Below are 12,624 nucleotides of genomic sequence, written 5' to 3' on the forward strand. Positions count from 1 at the left end.
ATTGGTCTCCTGGAAGGATGGTGCTATCTTGGAGGGCCAGTTCTGGTTTGGGTGGGGGCAGGTTGGACATGCAGCAGCTACATGGAGGGACAACACCCAGCATTGCCATCATGACTCTTCCCATGCTGTGTCAAGCAGTGGGGGGAGCAAGGGCAGAGAGGGCTAAGATCAATGCCATTTTGTGTATGTACTTGGTGTTCAGTGTCTCTTTCATGGTAGGAGATTTCAACTGGAACTGGGATTTCTGGGTGGGATTGCTGAGAGGCCCAACTAACTCACTTTCCAAATTGTATGTACTAGTCCAATGAGTCATGCACAGGAGAGTCTGTTTCTCTACAGCCGTCACCAACACGGTCTCAGGTGGAGACAGCAGCAAGTGCTTTCGGTACAACTTTGTGATGCCCAGCCGGTTATTTTGGCATGATGGCTCCTTCAGGGGAGTCAGATGAACTTGTTTTGTGAATGGAAGAAAGGTAGGCTTTCCCCATTGTTTTTTCTAAATTTATGTAGCAAACAGTTAACATTTCTAATGTGCAATATGAACGTTGTGCCCATTCCCATGTACCCATTCATGAGCCTCTTGTACCCCATCTTCCAGTTCCTGCCCAGCTGCCCAAACCATTTGCTGCCATGCATATATACCCTAACCTTGGGCCACTCTCTTTTCTACATAGAATGGATAATCAGGTGCAAAACACAAAACACTGCCCATTGGTAAAATATCCCCTAACCACCTTTGAGTGGGTCTGTAGTGCAGTGACTGCCCGTATCTGGCTTGTATGCACATACTGATTTGTGAATGAAGCTTGGACTTTCTCCAACCAACCCATTTGTGAGCCAAGATCAGACATTTTCCTTCTCCCTCAGCTTGTCGTAAGGGATCTCACACTCCACTGTGTAGCCGTGGATATAAAGTGCAGGAGAGAGGGTCATACAACAACAGCGGATAACTGGGTTCCTTCTGATCCTACTTGTGCTTGATTCTAGATGGACCACTTCCATCATACCTTCTTGCTTCTGGGATCCCTTGATTACATTTTAGCAACATCTTCAAGTTATTTGTGTGCATTTTAAATTTTAAGAAGCACTACATTGTTGCAGACAAAAGGAAGGATGGAAGTGACAGCACTTTTCAGGCAGAGGACCAAGGTTCCAGAGTAAGAAACAGAATGGGAAATTCTGATGATAAAAACAGGGGTCGTGAGACAACACTGAAGAGATGGTCTGAGGCCAGATCACAGAGGGAACATAGGCCATCTTGGAGACTTGGGATACTTTCTGGTGGAATGAATAGGAAGCCATTGAAGGGTTTTAAGTAAGGGTGAACATAATCTCATTGTATGTGTGTGTGTGAGTGTGTGTGTGTGTGTGTGTGTGTATCCATAAACTTATTTCTTGCACTTTAATCTGAAGAATAGTTTGGAAGGGAAGCAAAATGAATGTAGGACAGTAATAAGGAGACTACCACATGGGTTAGAAATAATGGTGGCTTGGAACAACACAGTAGCCGTGGGAATAAAGAGAGGGAGGCACAGATGTAGCTTTCTCTGAGGTGGACTGACGGGACTTCATACCTGAGCAGGTATGTGCACCCAGACAATGGAGCCTCTGGGACGACTCCCTCATTTCCAGCTTAGCATCTCGGGGGGGGTGCTGTACTGACAAGTCTGAGGTGTCTTTGAGACACATCCACCAAAAGTTCTTGAGTTGAGAGTGTAACAGGGAGATGGTGGCCATCCGTTAGTCTCTAGTATTTAATATTTCAGTGTAGATATTTTTTTTTCTGCCATGAATGCAAATGGAATTTTTCAGTGATTTTTGTCCTGCCGCTGAGCCCTCTTTGAGGTATTGTCACTGAAGGCCACTGGGATTAATTTCTTAAGATTGTCACAACTTCTCAATCTTGCCCACATTTTCTGTTTCTCTCCACATACGCTTTTTTAAAAATATTGAGATAAAATACATGCTTTTAATGTGTGTAATTCAGTGGTTTTTAGTATTTTCACAGCTTGTACAACTATCACTACTCTCTAATTCCAGAACATTTTCATCACCCCAAAAAGAAACCTTCTGTATCCATTAGCAATCACCTCCCTACCCTGGAAACTACTAATTGACTTTCTGTTCCTATGAATTTGCTTATTCTCAAAGTTTCATGTAGAGGGAATAATATAATATGTAGCCTTTGGTGTCTGGCTACTTTCACTGGCTACTTTCAACCATGTTGTAGAATATGTCAGTATTTCATTCTTTTGTATGGCTGAATAATATTCCTTTGTATGGATGTACTACCTATTGTGTAACATATTTTGTTATCAGTTGATACAGTTGAGTTGTTTCCACTTTTGGTTGTTAAGAATAATGCTATGAACATTTGTGTACAAGTCTGTGTGTGTACATATGTTTTCAATTCTCTTGGGTATATACTTAGGAGTAGTCATTTGGTAATTCCACGCTTAACTTTTTGAGGAACTGCCAATTTTTTTTTTCCAGTGTCTGCACCATTTTCATTCTTCCTGGCAATGGATAAGGGTTCAAATTTCTCCACATCCTTACCAACACTTAGTATTATCTGTCATTTTTATTATAGCCATCCTATTGGGAATGAAATGTTTTCCGTTTTGGTTTTCATTAGCATTTCCTTAATGACTATTGACTTCAAGCATCTTTTTATGTGCTTATTGGCCATTTATATATCTGCTTTGGGGAAATGTCTGTACAATTCCTTTGTCCATTTTTAAATTGTGTTATTTATCTTTTTATTGCTGAGTTGTAAGACTTTTAAAAATATATTCTGCATAATACATTTTTATTAAATATACGATTTGCAAATATTTTCTACCATTCTGTGGCTTGTCTTTCAATTTCTTGTAGAATCTTTGGAAGCAGAAAGTTTTTAGCTTTGATGAAGTCTAATTTATCCATTTTTTTTCTTTAGTCCCACAGACGCTTGGATATAGTGCCTAGATCCATTTTGACAATAAAAGGAGGCTGACAGCAGATGGGGACACGTGAGAAAATGACAACTTTATAGTTCACACTACTAATAAAATTATTTAGAAAATTGCCTTTCACTAGACAGTATAATTTCTGTTGGTGGATACAAGCCAAATATGAATCACATACAAATCATCATCTTCTATTCCATTCAGCTGGATGGATTTAAGAAACAGAGTAATGGAGAATATCATTATAGAGGAAACCAGTTAGTATTTGTGCTATTTAAAATATGATTTCTAAATTGCTTAAGCATATCCATCAAAAATCCAAATGGAACATTTAAAATCAGCCTCATATAAAAGCAGTACTCTGTGAAATGATTTCTAAACTGTGAGCATTTATCTTTCTGACCTAGCATCTTCAAGCATAAAGACTGGAGACACTGCTATGTTGGAAGAGGCGTCCCATTTTCCCGGAAGTTCGTACTGGATTCATATGGGTACATTCCAAGGAACATAGGATCCAGGTTTGTCTCTTGGGATCTGGAATAAAAGAATAAATGTGGATGTTTGCAATTTGGAAAACCTTTGTGATGGGTGAAAAATACCATAAAACAAAACGATGAAAACCACCCAGAGAGTGACCAGGACAAGGCAAGGTCTCAGAGCGACAGCATGAGAAGCGTGGGAGACTCTGGGACAGGACTACGAGTCAGGGCAAGGCAGCTACAAGAGTCGTCCGTTCACCCTTGAAGAGGGACAAATGAAAAGTGGAACTAGTCTCCGTGTCCCTCTGTAGTGGAGAGGTGACTCATGGGGCTTAGGACAAGCTGTAAGGGGGACCACACAGAGCCAGCACTGAGAGGAGGAAGAGGAGGGAGCTCTCCCCTCAATGTAAGTCAGGGGGTCACTGTCAATAGCATGACTTTAGTCCACAGCTAAAATATCATCACTGAACGTGACCGAGGAGAGCAGAGAGCAGGGGTGTTCATGCAGGACGGATTCTGCTCTTGGGCTTGGGCCAGAAAGGGCCCTTCCCACTCTACAGCTGAAATCGGGAATTACACGCACTTTCTCAAGTATCTGATCGGCTAGAGTGGGACAGACTGTTGGCGTGGCCCCTATTCTTGGCCTGGGTATCTCAGGTTCAGGGAAGAATTCCGGAGCTCCCGTTCCTGACCGATATGTCCTGGGAAGGGAACAGAGGAGCAGCCCGAAGCTGACGAAAGAGCAACGAACCTCTGTTTGTAAGTCGTGTGGAGCTGAGCCCGCCGAGGGGCGGGCAGGACCAGGCCGAGGAAAACCTGCCTTCTCGGGGCCCGTGGGCTCTTCCCAGGCCCAAGTGCCCTCAGGATTCCTGCCACCTTCTCTTCCATGGAAAGCCACCAGGGTGGGTTAATAAAACTTGACTCAAAGGACAGGGAACAAAAAGTCAGAATTTTCTGGGCAGATCGTACCATTTTTGTGAACTTATCCTCACAGGCCATTCGAATCTTCTCTGGGGTCAGCGGACTGTTGAGCTTTAACGGTCCAAACAGGCCTCTCTCCCGTCGTGCTGCGTTCACCGCGTCATGAATGGCAAAAAACACTGAACAGCCCAGGAATAGGCCAGACTCTCCTAGACCCTTGAAGGGAAAAAGTCAGCGAGATCATGACTCTCTCTTCGTATCTGTATGTATATATATATGTGCATCTGTAGGTAAACATGTGTAGGAATGCCCATGTGAAATACTATTTTAGGGAGTCTGTGCACCTGTGTGAGGGGGGAGGGGCAGAGAGAGAGAATCCTCAAGCAGTCTCTCCACCGGGGGCAGAGCCCAGTGGGGGGCTCAACCCCATAACCCAGGAGATCATGACCTAAGTCAGAACCAAGTATTGGACTCCCATCCAAGTACTAACCAGGCCCGACCCTGAGAACCAAGTATTGGATGCCCAACCTACTGAGCCACCCAGGTGTCCTTATGAGATATTATTACGTATGTAACGTTTTTCTTTTAAGAAAGTAATTTGATATTTTAACCTAGTATTCTCGTTCTCAGGATTCCTGCCTAAGGAAATGATGCCAAAGGAAGAAAGGAGATACAGGTACGAGGTGATTACTGCATAACGAAAAATCAGATACAACCTGATGGTAACAGGAGTCATGTTAGGCTTCAAAATTTAAAAAGAATTGTAACATTGTTAAACTAATTTATAATTAAAATGTTCAACAGGGCCTTTTCTTCTAGAAGTCTGGTAAAAACCCCAAACCGCCAAGAAATGAGGGCACCTGCCCCGGCCGCCTGCACAGGTACCACAAAGTCACATAAACTTGGACTTGTCTGCCAAGCACAGCTTACCTTTGAGGAATACAGGGTGTTTGAGCTTTGAGACGGGGGCAAGAAAGAAATGTGCAGCTCCGTGGGGATGTCGCAGAGGGCAGGGATTTTATACTGGTTTGGACCGCGAGTGTGCAGGACACCCTGAGGAGAATACTGCAGCTCCTCTATTGTATAAAGCCCCACGCCTTGAATAAACGCGCCTTCAATCTGGGAGGGAACGAAAGGAATTTCCATTTATGAGAAAATACAATCAACCGGAGTAATTCAACTTCATGCTGTTTATTTGAATTTTTAAAATCCAGTGTAAGAGGCGTTTTCGGCATGTCCTGGAAGATGTCTCTGAAGGTTTACTTAGAAGTTTACCTCAAAATATATCTAAGCGTCTTATTCAGTGTGAAGTACGAAGTCAAAGAACTTGACTTTGAATCTCAGTCTGGCAGTGACAGTACGGCTCTGGAGGGGGCCTCAAACAGCCTGTGCCCAGAGGCCCTCCTTTTTTCTGTCCGTGAGCCAGAAGGAACCCTCTTGCCTGATCTGTCTGTAGCCCCCAGCACACCGACAGGGCTCTGAGAGTCCCCTCATCCCATCTCACCATCCTCGCCCGTGAGTGGGTCTGGCTTCTCATTTCCGGACTCTGTTTCCTCGCTTGTCACGTGAACTGCGTGCGCCCAAAGCTTCATAGAGCTTTAGGACGCTCCAATTCTTAGATGTCAGCAGGTGGGCTAAACTGGCTCCCCCCACGTCTGACTTCTGGGTCTCCTCTGTGTGTCCCTCCTTGCTGTGGCCCTATTGTTTCCATCTCCCCCACCGCCCTTCCTTGTGCCTATTTGTGGGGAGAACCTTCTCAAACGCAGTGTTCTATGAATCTTCCTAAAAGCCTAGACTACACCCCAGGCCACGTCACCTCCACCCACTAGGGCAGGCGCCTGTCTTTGGGGCACCTCCTCCAAGCTGGCCCCTTTCCAGTCTCTGCCCAAGCTGCCCCTTCCACTCCACGGACACGGCCCCCCCCCGCCCCCCTGCCCGCCACTAGCCCTGAACACAAAGTTGGCTGGATTTCCTGTCTTTCTTTGGGTCCTCCACGCTTCTCCCACCCAGAATGCCTTTTCCCGTCCGTTCCTTGACGACTTCATCCTGAAGCCCGCGCTGATCTCCCCAACCCACACGTTCTTCCCCATTCTCCAGGGACACGAGTCATGATGGGAGAGGACCTCAGATTGTGTTGTGAACTGTGGCAGTAAGCTGGATTGCCCACAGGTAGGAGAAACGTAAAGAAAGTGAGTCAAGCTTCCGGGTGATCCTAAGTCCGGGAAATCCCAGAGTGCGCGCTTCTCTTAAAAAGGCAGCCGCGACTTTCCCTCCTGGAAATGCGGCGCCCGTGTTGAGAAAGTTTCTCTTTCCAAGAAACACTAGCCGCCCGAATACTTATGTAAGGCAGCTGGTGATCTCTTAATCTTGTCAGTTATTTCAAATTTAAATAAAAGGTGACTGTGGGCCAAAGAGGCTATGTGTCATTAACAGCGAGTGCCGTAACTATCTGGTGTCATCCCAACACGACTTTAAACTCCTCAAAGGGGGAGTCCATTGTAGGCCCCAGACGTCACGCTTCGCCTGCAGTCTACTTCTGATCCCAGGGGTATGGGGCGCATTCTGACCCCTCCAGGCTTGCCTCTTCTGCCTCCCTCAAGCTCCTCAGTCACAGACCGCTTGTCTCTTCTAAAACTACTCACAACATCTTTGTTTCCTTCCCTTTTTTTTTTTTTTTAAGATTTTATTTATTTATTTGACAGACAGAGACCACAAGTCGACAGAGAGGCAGGCAGAGAGAGAGGGGGAAGCAGGCTCCCTGCTAAGCAGAGAGCCTGATGCGGGGCTTGATCCCAGGACCCCAAGATCATGACCTGAGCTGAAGGCAGAGGCTTAACCCACTGAGCCACCCAGGTGCCCCTCCTTCCCTTTTTTTAAACAAAAAGAGATCTGAGTTTTGCGGCTGGCCTGGATAGACCGGTTCTGACCACAGGGGCAGAAAGCTAAGAGGACGAACAAGCTGGATGGGATGTTCTCCCCACAGACCCCCACGGTGGTTCTGGCCTTCACCAAGGGGGTTGACGCGAAGCAGGTACACGTACCTGGCCTATGTCAAGGGCTGGATTTATGCTGCAGCCGACATCCATGACAATGTCTGTTCTGATGTTCTGGTAATAAAAAAGAGCAAAATATTTTATTTTAATGAACACAGCTTAGGAGAGAAGGCTGAGAAACAGTTCTTGCCAGGATGCCATTGGCATAGAACCTTCTGGGGGGCCACAATATATTTCAGGAGAAAGAATCCACAGAGATTTTATTGGGTCACAAAGTCTATCATGTTTAACTTTCATGATGTACTCATCATGAAATGTACTCGAGCAGCTTAAGCACGGATTTTTTTTTTTCTTCAAGAACAACAGGAGAGGAAATTATTGATTTGACTGTTAGGGCTGAGTGACGTGACTTACTGAGTTCAATCCTGCACAGCAGACATAATCTGCGACACAGAAAATGTTTACAGCCCTCAGGATCCTTGTTGAAAAACCCTGAGGCTACCACACGACCCAACGCCCAGAGCCCAGCTGGCTGGGTGACACCGACGCATCAGCCAACAAAGTCTCCACTGTTATCTGCTGTTGTAGATGTTTCATTCTGGAGCAGAGGGAAGGTAGATCTAAAGCACAACTTGGTCACCAGAAGCTCCTGAGGAGCGAGGAATGAGGGCTACAGCGGGCCCGGCCGGGTTCCTGGGAACATCTCTGCTCTCCAGCAAGTCTGCACCTTCTTTTATGGGACGTCGTGACCTCTGCCATGACCAACAGATGCTACTTACAGCTATTAATGGGACAACGGAAACCCAAGAGTTCTCTTATTTGATTTGGGACTTTCATCTAACGTTTTTCTGAAGAAAATCAGAGAGGGACCCAGAACGTTTCATTATAATAAACTGAAACACCTCTGTTCTTTAAGGACACGATGAGATGTGAAGCTCTCTGTGACGGCACTGGCGAGGCTGGTCTGCCGGCAGCCCCGTGGCCTCCCTTCCTGGCGAGGGGAGGTGCTCTCAAGTCTGCAGCGCTAGCAAAGGCCTTGTTTCCAGAGCCACAGGCTTCCTGTTTGTCACTGTGTTCTGTTAGGGCTGAAGACCGTGGTCGTAGGTTGTGGCAGCCGGCCTCCAGGATGGCCTGCGATGATCCCCACAGGCTGGGTTTACCTCCTGACGGAGTCCTCTCCCACACTCTGCCACGGTTAGTTTGCGGCCGACAGGGTATGTGGAAGTGCTGGTAGCTCACCCCGAGCTGGGTAGAAAGGGCTGCGGCTGCTGTCTGGTGCTCTCATAAGCTCATACTCTCTTGTTCCTTTGCGTCAGTCCCTTTGGGTTTGGGGGGCAGCTTGTGTGCCCTGAAGACGCTGAGATAATCCATAGAGAGGTCCTTGTCATAAGGAATGGAAACTTCTGGCCAACAGCCAGTGAGGACCTGAGGCCTCCTGCCGACAAGCAGGTGATGGGACTTGGAATCAGATTTTCCAGCCGCCATTGAGCTCTGGGATGACCGCGGCCCTCCTTAACAACTTGATGGCAACCTTGTGGAAAACCCTGAGCCTCAATCACCCAGAGAAGCCACTCCCGGATTTCTGGCCCTCAGAATGCGGTCGGTTAATAAATATTTGTTATTTTCAGCTGCCAAATTTAAGGGAAATTTGTTACGCAGCAATAGAGAAGTACTATAGAGATGTAGGTTCGAAGTGAGGGAAATTTTGTAGGACTAAGGACAGTTCTAACAACACAAGGAGAATGACTGAGAAACAGGCCTCCACGGAGGGCCCCTGCTGGCATGTTGCATTAGAGCCCTTTACCTAGGGGTATACCTAACATGAGCCACAGAGCTCGCGTTTCTGAATGCATCTGATAAAAAGACTATTTAGTACATCTCTTGACATTGTTCAACTAAGTTATAAGAACACACCTTAGAATTTCATACTGAAGCTAATTATTACCTTATTCTCAGCTCTTAACAAGGCCAAGTCGTATACAGATAAAGAAAACCCAAGTGATTAAGATTTCACCAAATTTTTCTTTGAGGGAGAAGGTGATGCAGAAATCGGTTAGCGTAAGAGAACTTTCTAGTGAACTAAAAGAGGACAGCTACTCTAGCATGAAAACCATGCTTAGAATGATCATTGTTTTGTCTCAGTCCAAGGTACCCAAAAAGTGATCTGGTCTGAGTTAGATTCCAGACAAACCAGATACTTTACCCAGAAGCTTCAATAAAGGTGTATACAATTTCAAAGATCCGGTTGATTCTGGTTTTAAAAACATAGATGCTGGAGTCCTACTAAATGAAAAGTTACATCTTACCATAATCCAAGATAATAGCCACAAAGTAAGTTTGGAAATATCAAGACCTAGAGCTTGCTTCTGGGTAAATTTTGGGACAGATTATCACACGACAGTTGTGAGGGTATCACAGCCCCATTGAATGTATTAATGATCACTTATTATTATAAACAGCGACCAGTAAGTAGCTTCATTGACCCACAAGGACCCAGCTACAAGAGGAGAAACTCTCCTTGAAACACAAATGTGTATGTCTGTGTGTGTGTGTGTGTGAGTGTGTGAGAAAGAGAGAGAGAGAGAGAGAGAGACAAACTGTGTGCTTATCTCCTCACTGCATCCCTTAAAAGCATAAGGATGCCCTTAAACTGTCTAAAAAGAAGGATCCAGCTAGATAAAAGATATCAAAAGCTGGCCACTAACATCCCCAGGACAGCCCTTGGTGCTTGTTAGCACGTTATGGGTGCTCATGAATTCCTTCCAAAATGTCATATGATGGCATTTCCCATGAGAGGTCAGGACTGCTGGTTAGACCCACAGTCTACATGAAAGCTTTCTTTAAGCTGTGTTTCCTCCTTGAAGTGGTTTCTTTCCTGATTCCATTTAAAAGAGCCAGGAAAAGAAAGAAGGGAGGCCACCACTTGTTTTCCATGGAAGTGACCACAATACCAAGGCAATGGCTGAGCTTCTATTTTTTTCTGGTAACAGGGAAACCATCCTTAGCCAGATGCACGGTGCTTCCGTGGTGCCCAGACAGGGGTCATGTGTGCAGTTTAGGTCTATCTGACGTACAACCTGAAGACCTTCCCCACTGGTACTGACCTTATGAGCGCCCGTCAAGCAGTCTATTTCCACCTCGGAACAGGCAGCTCCATAAACAAAATAGTGGAAAGGATGGCCTTCGCCTGTCTCCCAGTTCATGTCGGACTCATAGCCCCTGCAGGAAAGAGAATCCGTGGGGAGCGCTGTTAAGTGACTTCGCACCCTAACTCAGGCCCCGGTGGTTAAACAGACCGACAGGAGGCTGGGTTCAGTTTGCTCGAACAGCAAACCAGAGGGACACGCTTGTGCAATGATGTGTCAGCATGGAACGCACGCAATAAATCTGCTGAATAAATATATACTTCTTTCTCATTAAACTTTTTTGTCTGATAAGAACATTCAATTGCTCCTCACCAATGAATGACTCTTTGTACCCGGAATTCAGGTGCTCACTCTTTGGTTCCCCAACCTATCACTTTTCATTAATGCTGAATCAGATTTGGGGAATTTCACCTGCATTTTGGACCAAACACTATTTCAAAGGCACATATTTGCCTGTCTGTCTGTCTTTCCGGCTCCAGGATTCAGCCTTCTGTTTGCAGGAGCAGGTGCCTGGCTCTCACTCTTTGCTACTTCTCTGCTCTCCATGCCTGTTCCGTTCTGACTCCTCCTTAAGGACACCAGCTGGGTGTCATGGTAGAAGAGGAGCACAGGCCAGCAGCTGGCGGGCACTTTCTCCCCTCCGCTTCTCCCAGCCTGGAGGTGGCCGTTAAAAATGCTTCTGATACTTATTCCTGGTAACCAGCCAGGGCCCTGGGACTCATAGGAGAACTAGCAACATGACAAAATCAGGCAAGACTTTCTGTATCGACCTGTTTTCTGATGGCTTTCATTTTCCAGTAAAGTAATCTGATAATTACTTCCAAATGAGCTGAGCGACAATGGTTTGCATCTTGACAGCATGTGCTTATCGTCACGTTCCTTCTTTTTTGCCAATCTAGAAGGTGTGAAATGGTGTTTATCTGATTATGGGTTTAGTTTGCATTCCCTTACCTTTGTCTCTTAAGGATACATTGAGTTTTCAACGAAAAACCGGCCACTGCGGTGGGTTCCAAGCACTAACCTCAGAGAACCCTCCAGTACCACTCAGAAGGACTCAAATCATCAGTTCCGCCGTATTTTATTTTATGTGACTATTTTTCCCAACAGAAGCCTCTCTGGGCATTTGGATGAATTAGCAGCTGAATGTTGTGCATAACAGTGGGTTAATAGAAGGTTACCAAAATCAATTTTTTTCAAAAAATTTTTTTTTTTCAAAACTCTTCCTCAAGCGACAGCTGTTAATATTCATAGCATGTGACCGAAAGGACTCTTTACCTGAAGTATCCAGTAGCTGAAAGGCTAATACTTTCATCAAAAGCAGCTTGTGCCTGGGAAACAAGAGGAAAGATGATGCAATGATGATGTTTAAAGACTCACTTGCGGCTTCAGTCTTGGTTCCACTATAGGGGAACGGCAGCTATCAGTACTAATAACCAGGGAGAACCAAGATTTCTGTATTTCCTTTCTGCATTCTCCAACTTCGCAAGCACTCGCGGTCGCTGCCGGTAGTAACCACGCGTGTCCGGTGCCCGGGACCGTCTCCCGTGACCGCCGAGGTAGGTCACCCCCATAGTCTGGGCTAGCGCGGCTAACAGGTGTTCTGCTGATGAAGAACCTCACTGGGTCTTCTGAAAAGACAGCCTATCCACAGGGGATGTTCCAGGAAATAATGGGTGGTTGGGGGGTTAATTTTAATACCAGACATTCATCGGTCTTAGGGTAGTGGCCTAGGGGCACCTGGGTGGCTCAGCTGGTTAAGCGATTGCCTTCAGCTCAGGTCATGATCCTGGAGTCCCAGGATCGAGTCCCACATCGGGCTCCCAGCTCCATGGGGGGTCTGCTTCTCCCCTCTGACCTTCTCAAGCTCTCTCCCTCTCTCTCTCAAATAAATAAATAAAATCTTTAAAAAAAAAAAAAGAAGAGAAAAGTGACCTAATTTTGGTAAACTGTACCACTGACATCCAAAGTTCTCCTGACTCTGCAGGGCACACAGCTGATTAATATCCCGAAAAGTGGGGGTTAGGTCCGAGTCCCCAAGTCTGAGAAAGAAAAAGGTGAGAAGCGCGGCATCTCCCGAGGGCGGAGGGCTGGCTGTCCCGTATCTCTCTTCAGTCAGGCTCTCTCTGCCTGTCTCTGG

At 46.0% G+C, this 12,624-nt stretch overlaps 1 protein-coding gene across 1 annotated transcript in view; it reads right to left on the reverse strand.

Moving 5' to 3' along the window:
• Positions 1–3,006: 3,006 nt before the first annotated feature.
• Positions 3,007–12,624, reverse strand: part of LOC308340373 (aldehyde oxidase) — an 80,195-nt gene continuing 70,577 nt past the window's right edge. Inside the window, exons 30-35 of the mRNA XM_080799521.1 lie at positions 11,763–11,815; positions 10,446–10,560; positions 7,390–7,455; positions 5,279–5,467; positions 4,397–4,564; positions 3,007–3,482 (exon numbers count right to left, since the gene is read on the reverse strand). Of these exons, the coding sequence (XP_080655647.1) occupies positions 3,432–3,482; positions 4,397–4,564; positions 5,279–5,467; positions 7,390–7,455; positions 10,446–10,560; positions 11,763–11,815 (642 nt within the window). The 3' untranslated portion in view covers positions 3,007–3,431. The remainder of the gene's footprint in view (positions 3,483–4,396; positions 4,565–5,278; positions 5,468–7,389; positions 7,456–10,445; positions 10,561–11,762; positions 11,816–12,624) is intronic.

The sequence above is a fragment of the Martes martes genome (genome assembly GCF_963455335.1).
Source record: "Martes martes genome assembly, chromosome: 3".
Taxonomy (NCBI): domain Eukaryota; kingdom Metazoa; phylum Chordata; class Mammalia; order Carnivora; family Mustelidae; genus Martes; species Martes martes.